Here is a 15,698-nt window from a genome sequence, read left to right as displayed (position 1 = left end):
GAAACTCTATTTATAATAACTATGACTATAACTATAACTATTTTTAATTACTATTAAAAAAATGACTGCATGTAATTCAATACTATTATTAAATTGCTCTTATACACATATACTGATCGAGTTAGATGAGGTTAGAGGTCGGGAGATATCATAAAAGAAATGTTTAGAATAACCCAAACTTAAATTTATTTAAGCCGGGTATTAGGTATCATAAGCCTACATTTTATGAAAGAATAAGGTGTTCTCTCTTATATCAACTAGGTTATCGGACCAGCTCTCTCTGATATATATAGATTAAGACAACTAGGTTAACCCTCCTAATCAGCACGTCAAAATAAGTTTAAATAGTATATTTAACCCTCAATCACTAAACTACGGCGGTGATTGTGTGAAAAAAATAATTTTTTTAAATAAAAGAATATATAATTATAAAAAAATATAAACTATTGTCGGTTTCCACATGTATTCTCTCGTCTTTATTTTAGTATATAATTGATCCTTTAAACTAGGAATTTTTTTTTACTTCCTCTCAAAGTTTTAATAAAATAAAATAAAATATTTTTCTATTTATAAATGGTTTATGTAGGGCTCGAAATTGATCATAATACATTCAGATATTATTTTTTAAGGAAAAAATATAATTAATAAATGATAATTAATAAGAAATGCATCTCAAAGTTTTTTCCTAGTTAGTATCACAAAAAATAAATAAAGGGGTCTATATAAAAATGAGCAATAGTTGGAGGAGTCCTAAGTGTAATTATTCATAAAAAAAATAAAAACTTTTATAATTACCTTTAAAAAGTTTTAAAATATTATAATTACTATTTTAAAATTTTTTAAATATCATAGTTGTCATTCTGTAAATTAAATTTACCTTTACCCTTCTAAATTTAATATTTGTTGTACATACTTCAAAACCTATAGTATTTATTTGGATGTTTTATAAGATTCTTTTTTAGACCTATAACATAAAAGCTTATTGAGTTAGCAGACCAAAAGATAAATATGCTTAACTAAAACGACATATATAAATAGAAATAAAGATATTTTAGTAGTTAACTTGATGAAATTTTGGAGGTGTATATATAAAATATTAACTGTGTATATAAAACTTGATCAAATTTTAGATTTTGTTATGAAATCTTAATGGTTAATTATGTTTGCGGGTATTGATAAAAGAAGAAGAATCTTAAGAGGTATCTATACAAACAAACAAACAAACAAACAAAAAGAACTCTAGTGAATATTAGCCTTTGGCTTTATCCAGATACATGCATATACAGTACTTGGAAGCTCAATTAGTGGAACTAACTCAAATATTTACTTTTTTCTAAACTCTTAATTGTTTAGAAGTATATTTTCTAATTTTTTTTGTTTAACCAAACATGCAAATAAAAATTATATCAAAGCAATTAATGTTGAAATCTATTTATCTAGATTTGCTTTAGTTGATGCTTAATGCGTCTATATAAATTATTGTCAAAGTTAACATTTTAATTTGGTAAAAATAGCTAACATGGTTAGTGGTTCTTAATACACACTCATAAAGTCATGGTTCTGATAGTAAACTCAATATCTTCTCGAGAGATAATAACTAAGGTATTAATCCAATAATATCAAGTCTTCACAAGTAGAAAGTTACTAAACTTACAAGACAAGCTCATAAGAGAGGTAGGAGGTAGGAGTTAGAATAGAAGGTCACCCACCTTCTATCTAGCAAAACTCTAAGATAGATTCTCTTTCTTTCTCTTGCTTTTTAAGATGACACCAAAATGAAGAAGATGACTTAGAGTTCTCTGACATACAAAAGATTTACTTGCATATAACTAAACAAGACTCATACATAATAAGATAAAACTATTCTCAAAGTACCCCTAATAAGTAAGGATTACAAAAATAACTCATACATAATGAGATATATTGGAGGTAACAATCTGATTCCAAAGAGTCACACAAAACCAAATAAAAATTAATTAATTAATTAAATAAACTTATAGATTATAGAATATAAAATTCTGAATAGTCGAGTTTAATGTTGAACACTATCTCCTTAAGACCAATTCACCCCCCACTGATTGCTTCTGGAACAGTGGACGTCGATCTTTTAAGATACAACGACTGTCTTGCACTCGAAAGGAAGCAGCTATTCGAATGCCTTGTTGAACTTGAACCATGCTGTGCTCTCTCTCAAATGTAGACTCAGACTTAAGACTCGACCCAGACTTAGAAGGAATGAACCAAAATTTTGTGTGTAAAATTCTACAAACTGACAGCCTATTTATAGAATTAATCAGGCTCGACGAAAGGATGGTCACGAGTGGATGCACTATTTCGGGTCTAAAACCAATTAATAGTTACAACGTGAAGGGATACACTATTTCTGGTCGAGTTCAACCAATTAATTGACCGAGACCCATCCGTATCAGGCAAAAAATTAAAATTGGACTTAACCTGTGCGTGCGAACCGAATCGAATTGGGCGACGCGCATGTGTGAGTTAAGTTGCATAGTAATATTTACCTACAAAATAAGTACCCATTTTGGGGCCCAAAGCTCATAAAAAGTTTGTTACTTATATACCATACTAATATTTTTTAAATATCTAATATGGTACTAAACTCACTTTTTTTTTATTTTTCATTGTCATGATACCCACTTTAGAGCCAATTTTCATTCACTTCTCTTCATAAATTTGACTAAGTGAATATATAACAATAAAATACTCTTTGAGCTAAATTAATTCCACCATTAAGCCATCATTAATAATGTGTGGGCCCCACTTAAAATTTAGCTCAAAGTTAATAAAAAATTCATATCAAATATATAAAATTACCAACAAGATAGTATGACAAAATGATAACTAAGTCTAGCACTAATTTTTAATACTCCTCCTTAGTGCAAACTTATGAGTAACCAAACCGAGCTTTCTTTGAAGTTTTTCAAACTTAGCTTTGGAAGATCTTTAGTAAAGATATTCGCTGAGTTGTCTTGAAAGTGCACATCTATAAACTTGATTTCTTTCCGAAGTGCTTTCTCTCGAATAAAATGATGCTTCATTCTTGCATGAAAAATTGGGTTTGCCGCTAGTTTGATTACACTTTGATTTTTGCAACCAACATTCACTGGATCGTCAATATCTCTTTGAACATCATCAACCAAAGTTCGCAACCATACACATTTTTGTGCCGCAAGAGTCGTCGCTTTATACTCCGCTTTCATACTAGAGAGTACCATAATATCTTATTTTTTGCTACACCATGATACATAAGACGAACCCAAGCTAAAAACATAACCTGATGTCGAATTTCTCTCATCAAGATCACCGGCCCAATCTATATCGATGAAACTAACAAGTTCACAACTTGCATTCTTCTTGAAAGAAACCAACATCAAGAGAGGAATTGACATACCGAAAGATTCTCTTAGTGCCATCCAAATGAGGCTTTCTAAGTTCTTACATATACAGGCTCGCTACTCTAATCGAAAATGTAATATCCGATCTTGTAATTGTGAGATACAACAAGGTATCTACAAGTGTTCGAAAAAGTCTTAAATTTTCAAGAACCTTGCCATCACCTTTTCTAAGTAAAACATGATTTACTTCTTTACAATTCAAACTTTTTTTGAGAAAGAAAAATACCATCAACACCTTTCTTTACCTCTAACCCAATAAAATAATATAGTTTCCCTAAGTTCTTCATTTCAAATTGAATAGCAAGCTCATTACAAAGCTTACTAATCTCTTTGTCATTATCACATGTAACAATCATGTCATCCACATAAAGTAAAACTATTACATGTATACCATCATGCTTCTTCACAACCATGCTTGGATCGGAATTTGAAACATAAAAGTCACAAAATATAAAGTATTAAACAATTTTACCATATCAAGCTCTAGATGTTTGCTTGAGACCATAAATTGCCTTCTTTAATTTGCATATATGGTTCGGTAAAGTCCTCGAAATAAAACCCGAGGATTGGTTCATATAAATTTTTCAATCCACCTCACCATACAAGAAAGTATTTTTGATATCTAAGTTGCCACATTTTCTTTATATTGTTATGTAAATATAAAATTTTGTTAGTAGCAAAAAGTAATATTATATTTGATTACAGTATATCACGCACAATTATAATGCCACATAAATTAAAGATAATAACAAAATTAAATGTCAATATGCATTAGCAATATTTTTGCCACTGCCACTAAAACACATAAAAAGAGAGAGATAAATGCCCCTATTTCTCCTTTATGTCGGCACATAGGAAATGTCATTGAATATAATGCAAATGCTACTATTGAGACATGGCTTTAGGTGACACATATCTATATGCATGCATGTGCAAGCCTATAGTGATAATTTAGCTTAGATTTAGCGATATTTGTCAACGGTTGGTATACAGTCTACATGATTTTCTACGAGCGATAAGTTGAGTATATAATATATTACTTTGAGAGTTAGACTATTTGGATTAATAATATTCCGAAAATGCTCAGTTTGGTCAAAAGCGGTAGCATTAACAACAAATTAATTTGGCAAATATTTCAATTAATTTTCATTAGGACTAAGAGGTTGGTGATACGTATATGGTGGAGAATACAGGGGTGTTCCAAATGGTGTAATGGAGAAGTCATGGCTCGCATGAAGCTAATAGTAGATTAGTACCAAATGGTGTAGATTTCGGGAAGTAGATAGAACCCAACTCGCTGCTGCCCATTTCCGCTGGATTCCTTTACTTCTCCATTCGAGCCCACAATTTCCGAGGCCTTCCATCGTTGACAATTGACGAAGACCGAGCCAAATCTATATAGCAGAGGGTTTTAATCGGCACGTCTTAGCCCATATTTCGACGAAAGAGAAGAGAAGAGAAGAGAAGAGAAGAGAAGATGATGGAAAGCAATCCATCTTCTTCCTCTGAAGTCCAACCTCTGCAGCCTCCTTCAGCTGTAAGTAAGACGAAGCCCAATTACTTTTTTCCTTTTTCTTTGCTGGCTCAGTTCTTGATTGGGATGTCAGATGGGGTTTTTGCTCCCACCGATTGGATCTCTTTGTTCTGTTACTTGTCTGATCATGATGGAGTTCATGCAGTTGGTAGTAGGATGATGAAGATTTTGGGTCAATATTGTATTACTAAGCTGGGAAGACTAATCCGTTTAGTAATTTGACATGAGATTTTTGCTATTGGCCTAGATCTATTATTGTGCTTAGATTTTGATAGCATAGAAGTGCATTTGCATGTGGGACGAAAGTGTGTGCAATCAGAAGCAAGGAAGCTTGGATGTGTTGGTAACCATTATGGAGCTTTGATGCATGACCTATCGGAGAGTAGATCTGGATCAGTTCTCAGCCATCCATTTGGCGGCAACATTGGTTGACCAAAGTTGGCCTCAATGAATTGACCTCTGCAACCTTTTGCTTGATTGAACGAGCTGCATACGTTTTGTCGCTCTCAAATGAAAATTCTATTTTAGTGTGCAATGCAATGATCCAAGGGGTCCATACTTCTGTAAGCCTAGGGGGTCAGGTTGATGTAACACTGAACATGACTAATGTAGCCCTTCCGATTGAAAGAATAGTTATTATAGGAAGAAAGGATAGTTTTAATTAACTTAGAGAGATGGGAATGGCAAATATTGTTTTACAAAGTGACCTATGCGGTCTGCAGGTCGCTGCCATGGCGGTTTTGCCTTCCCATTGTCATGCTAATGTCATGGCAGTGGAAAGAAAATTGATGAGTAAGATGGGAAAAAGGGAAGGAGAAGAAGAAATAACACAACTCCTAGCAAATCATCTAGGAATTAAGGCAACAACTTGACAAAGTTGCAAATAAAGTAAGGCCCCTAGATATTGAAAAGGTGGAGTCTAATTTATTGAAGGATGACGGAGATGAAGTACATGCAAAATTTTGATGGAGAACTCTGATGATGTATATAATATGATTACTTTTTAGGTTAAAGTCTTAGCCTCACTTGGCCAGCATATATCTGCCAAGCTTTTTCTGGAAATAGGCCCAAGGTGGTTCTAGCTTGATAGCTTCTAGTTTAGAATTGTTCTTCTGACAGCAATAGACTGCAATCATTGTCCTGTAGCTGAGCCGAACTTTTTTCCTTCTATAAGAGCTACCTATAGACCTGGATTTTGCACATTCTCATAACTAACTAAATGTATCCTTCGGAAAATGATTATATTGGGCTAACAATTGGCAGCCTTGAGTTTTGGACACTGGTCATGTTGTCAAGTTACAAACTATCCATGTGTATTCACCAAAATTTCAGGAAAGATCTTCACATTATGGAAATAATCTTATCACAGCATATATTTATGTTTTGCATTGAAAAGACCATAAGCTATTGAAATAAAATGAAAAATTATGCCACATTTGAAGTTTTGTACTACTTTGCCATGAGATGCAAACCGGCTCACCAATTACTGCTAGGCAAGTTACCAATGATAGTTAGGTGACTAAACAATTATACCTTATATAGTTATATGTCAAATGGAGAAATAGTTCTATAAGCAGAGGTAGAAGTAGAACTAATAGATGCCAACCTTGTTAACAAGACTATTTTAGGAACACTTTTTTCGTGACAGTTTCATACAACATTTTGAAGTTTTGTAATCAGGACACATTCTACGATTTCTTAAAGCAGCATGGAAGTGCATAAGTTTTTTGGTTTCCCATGAATAGGAAGTTCATACAATCTCTGCTATATATCTCTATCCTTTTCATCTGGGTAAGCTTGCAACCTCTGTTGCTAATATTTTTCACTAATATATAAGTATACTTAGTCATGTCAAGATTGGAGAGCTTGAACAAAAGAATTGTACTATATTTGAAGTGGTTATGTTTTGGTACTTTTGTAGTTTAACTTTTGATGCTATATGTCATCATCAAGAACCCGAATGCCAATATGTTATATTAGTTATCTTAGTCAACTTTTTTTTTTTTGACATCTGTTCTCGTTACTCTAGAGCATTTCTTCCTTAGTGCTATACATGCATTGAGAGTACATTTTCAATCAATATGTTTGTGACTATTATGGAAGTGTTTACACTACTTTTCTTTTGTAGCTTGTCTTAAGAGTTAATTTTGCAGGCCTTTGTTAAAATGTTCTGGCCTTCTGAAAGTTCTGATGCACTTGAAATCTATGTAATATCTACAGTATCCATTTATCTTAAATGCAGGTTGGCAGCGAACCAAAAGGATTCACTCGGACCTGCAAAGGCCTTGCTGTAGTACTTCTTGGAGGATATGCTTTACTCCAAGTATTTCCCTCAGCTGTCAACTATCTTGCACTTATTCCTGCAAGGTAACCATTTGAGCTTTCTTTCTATGAAAACCAAGTGAGCACATATCTGCATACAGAGCATGTGTATGTGGTATGTAGTATATACATAAACAGATAAACAAACAATAAAAATGAAAGAGTAAATTAAAAACAGAAAGAGAACCCAAGGAAAAAGAGGGATGGGATGGGGTGGTGTTATGTTGAGCATGGAGGAGGTTGCTTATTCCTACAAACATTAGAAGGATGACTCTTTGGTCTTTTTACAAGTACATCTCTGTTTCTGTCCTGTTTATCGAAGTTTTGTTCTCCACCATTTTATGGCCATGTAGATGATGTATCATGTGCGTACAGACCAACTTGTGATGCTCCTTGACTGTATAGGAGGGTCTTTTTTCTTTAACACAGCTTACTTCCACTGTAATAGGAATTACTTGTTAGTATTAGTAATGCTAGCTCAGGATCAATAATCACTTTCCACGCTTATTTAGGAGTTAGAACTTATTTGAAGTTTTGACTTCTTGTAGGACAATTCCATTTGCATGGAACCTCATAACTGCTGGTTATCTTGAGCAAGTTCTTCCAGGGGTAGGCTATATTCTCTTACAGATTTAGCTATCAATTATTCCTGTCTTCCTTTATTTAATTGTACGAGTCAATGGATTTTTTTCCCTGATGTTTGTGATATCTTGTGTGATGTACCTACTTTTTATGCTCTCAGAATTCAATTAAATCATATTATAATGCATGATAGGTAGTATGATTTTGTTACCTCTAGCAGAAATTTTTAATACTTTAATCTTGATTGAATTAAACTTTTCTATTATTTGTCAACATTCATGTATCATTTACATGAACTACAATCACTTAAATATTGTTTTAGAGATGATTCTTATTTATTTGGTCATAAGGTCACTGTAGGACATTGACGTTTGTTTCTTTTACTTGTTAGCTAACATGAGAACTGGAGTACTAGAAATTGGGAGCAATCAATATATAGCTGTTCCAAATTCCAGTGTGCCCATAAACATTTCCTAGAGGATGTCACATCGATTTAGAGTGGTTAACAAAGAGCAAGGAAATCATTTTCTTGCTATCTCATATTTTGGTTTTTTTAGGTACTATAAAATATTTACAATTTATTACTATAACATGATTTTGGAGGAATTCTTTTGTGGGTTTCTTTTGTTTCCTTATAAATATCTTTATTTTGTACGGTTGGTTAATGTGTGCAAGTTAAGGGACAATATCTAGAAGTGTTAAGAGAATGTGTATGATGGTATCTATTTCTAGAATCAGTTTCAGGCTATTATCTAGCAAGGACTTTATTCACTATATTTGTGAGTTATGTGCTTGCACATGGTTGTGGGTGTTGCATAAGCATAGGTGTCTGCGCTCCTATTATGAACTTATTATTGGTATCATGTGAGTTATGCATCAAAAGTCCACAAAGATTCAACACATGCAAATAATACGGCATGATGTGGTAGGTTGATCTTGACATTAATTATAGTAAGCTAAATATGGTAGAGAAGCACACCACCTCATTATTCCTGCTGAGATCCTATCTTGTGATAACTTGCCCATTCTAAATAAGATCCTTTGGATACAATCATTATTATAATAAAAAGGAATGACTTCCGCAATGGTGGCCACCATGTTGGTTTTAAATCCTATTTGCCATACTAGGTGTTTTGGTGGCTTTGAAGAATGTTTAAGTTCATGACATGCAATCCTTACCATATTCAACTACTAATCTAATGCTTTAAACTATGGCAGGTCACGATCATATATGGTAGCAAGCGGATTTCTAGGTCCTCTTTATTAGGCTTGTTTTTGTTCTATTATATTCTGTTGATGATTTTATTTTTGCATATGATGTCCTTCTTAAACTATTGGTGTTCTTTTGATTATGTTACTCTCTATCCTTTCAGTTCTTTCAAGTTTTAACAAATTATGATACTTAATAAAATAAACATTATATATTTTAAAAAGTTCTCTTTTGGCTCAAGTCACCCGCTATGGCGCCTGTTATCTACTTCATGCCATGAGACCTGTTGGTCTTCTTCCTAAGCTCTCTTGGTCTTCCCCATCTTCCTTTCTATCCCTTAACTTTCTTCGTTCCTTACGATGAATGCCGTGCCTGCTGGTTTCCAGCACTTTGTGTATTTTATGCAGCACAAAATATCCTTGGTATTCAGTTAGTATCTGTTGCAAAAATTTTATGTATAGTTGATACTTGATAGATATGTGATACTATTTATTCTAGCAAATTTTAGGAAGGCTTCCTAAAAAATTATATATTTATATGTATTGTCTTATATGAATAGTACTATCAATCAAGCCTTTTGGTGAAATTCACTGAAGACAATGAATCACTGCAAGAATGAACCTTCAATCCCATACCTTCTGCATTTTACAATTGCAAGTTATAGCTTGAAAATCTTTTGCTAGTTTAACTTTACCTGGAATATAATCATATGATGGCAATTTTATACTTGCAGGCTATAGGAAGCTCTGTTGGCCTTCTTTTCTGTGGTAAAGCACTGGAACCAGTATGGGGTCGCAAGGAGTTCATGAAATTCATTATTTTGGTCAACTTTTTTACTTCTGTCTGCGCTTTTGTTACTGCTATAGCATTGTACTACATCACAAGAAAGGAGAGTTTCTTGTAAGTAGAAGAAACAATTGATCTTAGTTGTATATTCTTTCTTCACTATCTTCTATGCATTCATATTATACCTGACTCTTCTTATAATTCAACATCTCATGCATTTTATATGTTTGTTATTGGAAGAATAGTTAGCATTGTATGGTATGGAAACTGGACTTTCTAATATCTCATCATGGGTACCATTTGTTTGACTAATGTAGCTCGTATTCTTCTGATATGAGTAATTTTATACTCACCCCAAACAGATTCCTTCCCTGCACATATTTGTAGAAGTCATTTGTTGCAGGAACACTTACAGCACACTAACATCAGCCCCATGCATTACATGAATAAATGACCTCAATAGTTATTGCAAATGCAACACTCATCAGTCTTTATACTCATTTGTCATGTAATCATGTTTCTTGACAACTTCTAATTGGGAAAAAGCTCTTTGTTCACCATGTGCTAAGATAGCTATCAGGGCATTTCTTTTTTCTTTTTTCTTTTTTCTTTTTTCTTTTTTCTTTTGTTTGTCTCTTTTCAGAACTGGTCTGCGTCATGCCTGTTGAAACATGTGAATCTCTATGTACGTCCTGTATTCAATCTGCAATTCACCTTGTTTCTGATTTCAATAACTATTTTTGTTGTTCTTTCAGATATACACCTCTTTCTGGCTTTCACGGTGTTCTTGCTGGATTTTTAGTTGGTATGAAGCAAATCACACCAGATCATGAGTTGCCTATGTGTTTTTTCTGGAAGATTAAAGCAAAGGTGTGTGTTTAAATGTAAGATGAGTATTTGCCTCACCAAATTTCATATTTTCTAAAGAAATTGGTTTGATATTGGTATTTTCATTTATGCCCCTACTTTTCCAGTGGATGCCACTTTTTGTTGCAGTGTTCTCAATAATCATGGCCTTCATAATAGAAGAATCCATAAATTTCCTTCCAACTTTATTAGCTGGCACATACGTAAGTTGGATTTACCTACGATACTTTCAAAGGAAACCAGAAATTGGTCTTAAGGGAGATCCAAGTGATGAGTTCTCCTTTTCCAGCTTTTTCCCAGAATTTATGCGGTACCATTTGTTCTCCTGCTACGTCAATCAAATATTTTTATGTTTTGTTCTTCCAGTTGTGATCCTTTTACTTCAAATTGCAGGCCAGTTATAGAACCAATCTCATCTTTATTTGATCGAGTTCTATGCACAAGATTGAGAACTTCTGAATTCATTGATCATACATTGCCTATTTCAACTTCCACAGAAGCATCCAGGAGGAGGTATTCTCTGTTTGTACTATATGGCTGTGGTATATCCATTTCCAGCATACTAGTAGATGTCATTTCACATAAACCATGTAAAAGAAAAACCTTCTGATCCACTAGCAGGTTAATGTGATAAGTATCATAAGATGGTCATATGAAGAGATTCTTTGTTACCTACTAGATCTAGAACGATCCATACGTAAGAAAATTGTGAAACTTTAATGAAAGATAGCCTCATGAGTTAGGATATTTTTGACTCTAGTTTGAATGGATTTGAAATAATGGGCAAAAAGTTATGACCAAAAGGGTGAGGAAAGATCAAAATGGGGCTGAAACAGATTATCCAATATTGTGGCGGTCGTCATAGAGTGGTGGACAACTAAGGATGGTGATGGACGGCCGTAAGATAGGATGACTTATGAAAAAAAATGGTGGATATGGTTTAGAAGCTTGAGACGATAAATATACAATAATAAAATAACTTATCTCAATATCATTCCACACCTGATAATTATCCCATGATAACTTCTATTTATAAGATCGGATTCAATTCACCCTAATGGGCTTACATCCACTTATTTAAAATTTAAAGTAATAAACCAATCTAATTAACTAAATCAACTCCACTTGATTTGACTCAACTTTAATCCATACGGTTGGATTGTATCATGCTCAAAAGAAATGTTTGTTAGTTATGAGAATATAGCAGGTATTATGATTGACCAATTCTACGTTATACCTTCTAACCAAGGAAGAAATGTGGATTAATCTTAAAGTCAGCTCTCTACTCTTCTTGTCTCATGTATTTGCTGTCTTCTGCACTATTTTGGAGGATCATGAATGGTTAAAACAATTGTTGTCTAATGTATATACATCTAATAATACACTTGCATTAGTGTGTAAATACTATATGTATATCTAAAAGAGACAAGTGAAAAAAGAAGAAAATAACCAGTGAGAAGTTCTACAAAACTGTTGTTAATCAGCGAGCACATACTGGTGAATTACTCTGTGTAAAATTATACATCTTGTCATATAGTGGGAAAATGGTCCAAATGTCTCTTTGGTTAAGAGAGCAACACCATTATCTGCACATCCCTGTTTTAGGCAAAATTTTATCAGATAAATTGGTTAATAACATTTTCCACTATCATGCGTACATACATCTTGCCCTCCTTGGATACATTGGTGGGAGTCTCATGCATAATAGCCTTTTTCTTACAATTCAAAAGAAGATAGAAAGTGGCACACTATGATATCTGGCTTATCATATTACTTAGTTGGACACATTATTTTATTTATTGTACATGTGTAATTACGTAAATAATGAAAGTACTATAATATCCACCAAAATTATCCCTTGATTTCTATACTTCCATTTTACTGCACTGACATTCAACAACACAATGATTAGGCGAGTTGCTTATTATTTTCTCAATGATACATTTTTGGATTTTGCTTCTCCAGTTCAATTTTATTTGGTAATCTGATGTCATTTCAAATACATAACTCATTAATGTTAGTAAGATTTAAGCATTTATCAATCCAATTTCTACATCAAAAGCTTTTTCATAAAGGATACCTAAACTTAAAGGGACTAGTACAATTTGTTTCTCCATTCTACTATTCTCAAACTTGCTGGAGTACTTGGTATCACAGGTGCCTGATTCTAGCATGGTAATTGTGGGTCCGAGTTTTTGCATATTTATTCATCTATGATGCTTTCTTTAAAAGATAGTGAGCAATTTCTGCCCATTTCTTGCAGAGAACGTGGAGAAAGAGCATTAGAACAAAGATTAGCAGCTGAAAGATCAGCTACCATGGGGAGCATAGAAGTCACATCCCATGGCATTTGATAGCTTTCAAGTTCCAAAAATACAGAATTGATACTGCCTATATTTGCAAGAGTTCTGGAGGTTGCGTTGGGTTACTGTGTGATTGAGTACAGTCTGTAGGTGAACTATATGTTTTAGTCAACAGATTTATCATCATATTCTATTTTAGGCTTCAGATCATCAGATGACATTCGAAGGATGCTTCTTCTATAATGTAATGTAGAAAAAATGTTGGTATAGTAACTTATCAGTTCTCTGTTTGGTTGTTCAAGCCTTTACATGTAAATCTTCTAGCATCAATCTGAACATGCAAATATTATAAGTGGTACTTGCTAAATATAAAATATAAAAACCACCATAATTGGTGAATGAAGATGATTTAAGATGATATCAGATAAGAGGCCTTGAATTCTCGAAGTTTTTTTGGCCCATATGTTATTTAAAATATTAATTCTTCATCCATTTAATTTAAGTATATTAGTTGGGCCTGTTAAAATGTCTATTATCAATAGCTTAAAGCTTTTATAGAAGTTAGTAAGTTAAGAGCATTATCAAAATTTTCATTTGTAGGTGCTCTTCAAATGCTGCAGCAAATAGTGCGCTTCAAATAGTTGACATGAGGGAAGCAAGAAGATACTGCTTTTTGGAAAGAATGTCAGAACCAGAAAAAAAAAAATTATTTGGGGGTTGAGAGAAGAGGGTGCACGTGCAGCCCCTCCCCTCTCCCTCTCCGGCACGTGACGAGGCACGGAAAAGAGGGGATTTCATCTAATCCAAATAGGATTAGATTTAATCCTCTTCTAATTTATAAATTTAACCATAATCTTTTCTCTCTCCTCAACCTCCCCCAGCCTTCTTCTCCTCCATAGTTTTCTTTCTTTTCTCACCGTCGGAGTCATCGCTGTGGGATCGGATCGTCGGAGCATCGCCGGAGGAAATTGGGACCACCACACTCCTCCCCGGCCGATCGGCGGCTTCGGGTCGCAATCGCATCGTCACCGGAGGCTTCGTGCTCCAAGCCAGTGTTGGTGATGTCTTCTAGGGAGCCCTCGTGGCTCCAATCGACGCCGGCCTTGGCGTCGGCCGTCGATGGTGAGTTTTCCTCCACCTCGTGAGGACGATGAAGAGAGAGAGAGAGAGTCGAGAGGTTGAGGGTGGTCGTGAACCACCGCCGGCAGGGCTGTCGGTAGGATCGCCGGCGGTCATTCCCTCCTTCAACCTTTCTCTTCCTCGCGTTGGTCGTGAGAAGAGAAAATATTTGGGTGGGGCTCGGGTTTAACCCAAGCCAACCCTTTTCTTTTAAAGTTTGGGTTCGGGTTGGATTTCGGATGCAAAGACCCGACCCAAACCACTTATTTGGTGGGCTGCGGGTTAGCCCGAGCCCAATTCAATTAAATTGGCTGGGCCTCGGCCCAACCCGATTTAATTGATTTCTTTTTGGATTGGGCCGGGCTAGCAGTAGCCCAGCCCAATCTAATGGGTGGGTTAAAACCCATTTTAGTTTTTTTTTAATTTTAGAAATATTGAATATTATTCAAATTAAAAATTTTAAGATTTCGTTTGTCTTACCTAGACTCAGGTGAGTGAGTTCACTCACATATTTATTTTATTATATTTCATACCTTTGTCAAACCACGTAAATTTTCTATGTGCAAATTATTTATTTCACTCTTACATACAAAAATTTAATTGTTACAATTCCTGTGTGCAAATCTATTAATTTTATCCGTACGTGCGAAAATTAAATTGTTATATTTTTTGTGTCCATTTAATTATTATACTCAGTGTATCACCATACTTCGTGCAAATATTGAAATTTATGAAAAGAAAAATGAGACTAGTATTGGTACGACTTAGAAAACAGTCCCGGTATAAATCGTTTGCGATTTTTCGTAGTTACTCAAGTCTATCTGGAAGTCCAAGGGAAAGTCCTAAATTAGATCACTGTGGTGACTTTCTTAGGTGACTCTAGCGGGGTTAGGGAACAGTCCTAGAATGAATGAGAAAATTTCTTAGGTGACTCTAACTTCTCTCAACGGTTAGAGGAAAAGACAGAGTGTGTTGATCACAGGGTGATACCCTCTGATGACCTTAACCGGATCAGCTATGAAGAAAAGTTCCGAACGTCATCTCGAGATGACTTCTAGTTGATGTGGATCCACAGGTTTAGACCCATTGAAACATATGACAGTATAAATATTAAAAAATATTAATATGTTAAAAACGCGCAAGGTTACGAGTTGTGACTCTCTCTATTGTTATCATTGTTATTATTTAGAAAGCATGCCTATTGCATATTGTTATGGATATTGTTGCTCTTAGTTTAATTTTATTCAGCATTAATATGATTTAAAATTTATTTGGTTTTCGAGTGGATTCCACTCACTGAGCTATAGTTGTTGGCTCATGGATTCTATTTTTGTATTTATTTATCTATTTCAGGTAATAGTCGGCGGAGTGACTGAGCGAGATATACCCGGACTCCACCTCCACTTAGGATTCACCTATTTACTTTTTCGCTCTTTTAGATTTTATGCTTTAGATTAGAAGTTTTATTCATTTAGTTTAGAGACTCAAAAATATTAACATTGTTTTATCTTTATTGTAATTAGTTTTAAAATTTAATCAAGTACATTTTCACTTTATCT

General features: G+C 34.2%; 1 protein-coding gene across 1 annotated transcript; it reads left to right on the top strand.

Annotated features, from left to right (window-relative positions):
- Positions 1 to 4,626: 4,626 nt before the first annotated feature.
- LOC140763467 (rhomboid-like protein 19) lies at positions 4,627 to 13,321 on the top strand. Its single transcript, XM_073101668.1, has 8 exons — positions 4,627 to 4,953; positions 7,193 to 7,317; positions 7,821 to 7,881; positions 9,798 to 9,964; positions 10,606 to 10,720; positions 10,825 to 11,027; positions 11,111 to 11,230; positions 12,981 to 13,321. The coding sequence occupies exons 1-8, from the start codon at positions 4,894 to 4,896 to the stop codon at positions 13,069 to 13,071; spliced, it is 942 nt and encodes a 313-aa protein (XP_072957769.1). The 5' UTR covers positions 4,627 to 4,893; the 3' UTR covers positions 13,072 to 13,321.
- Positions 13,322 to 15,698: the final 2,377 nt, after the last annotated feature.

The sequence above is a fragment of the Typha angustifolia genome, chromosome 7, assembly GCF_048772165.1.
Source record: "Typha angustifolia cultivar Huaian chromosome 7, ASM4877216v1, whole genome shotgun sequence".
Classification (NCBI taxonomy): Eukaryota; Viridiplantae; Streptophyta; class Magnoliopsida; order Poales; family Typhaceae; genus Typha; species Typha angustifolia.
This window is presented reverse-complemented; position numbering and strand designations above follow the sequence as displayed.

Excerpts from the sequence above, each read along its gene's own strand:
- LOC140763467 (XM_073101668.1), top strand. The coding sequence starts at position 4,894 with ATGATGGAAAGCAATCCATCTTCTTCCTCTGAAGTCCAACCTCTGCAG. Across the intron at positions 7,318-7,820 it reads CTTGCACTTATTCCTGCAAG|GACAATTCCATTTGCATGGA; the intron begins GTAACCATTTGA and ends GACTTCTTGTAG. Across the intron at positions 11,028-11,110 it reads TTTTTCCCAGAATTTATGCG|GCCAGTTATAGAACCAATCT; the intron begins GTACCATTTGTT and ends TTCAAATTGCAG.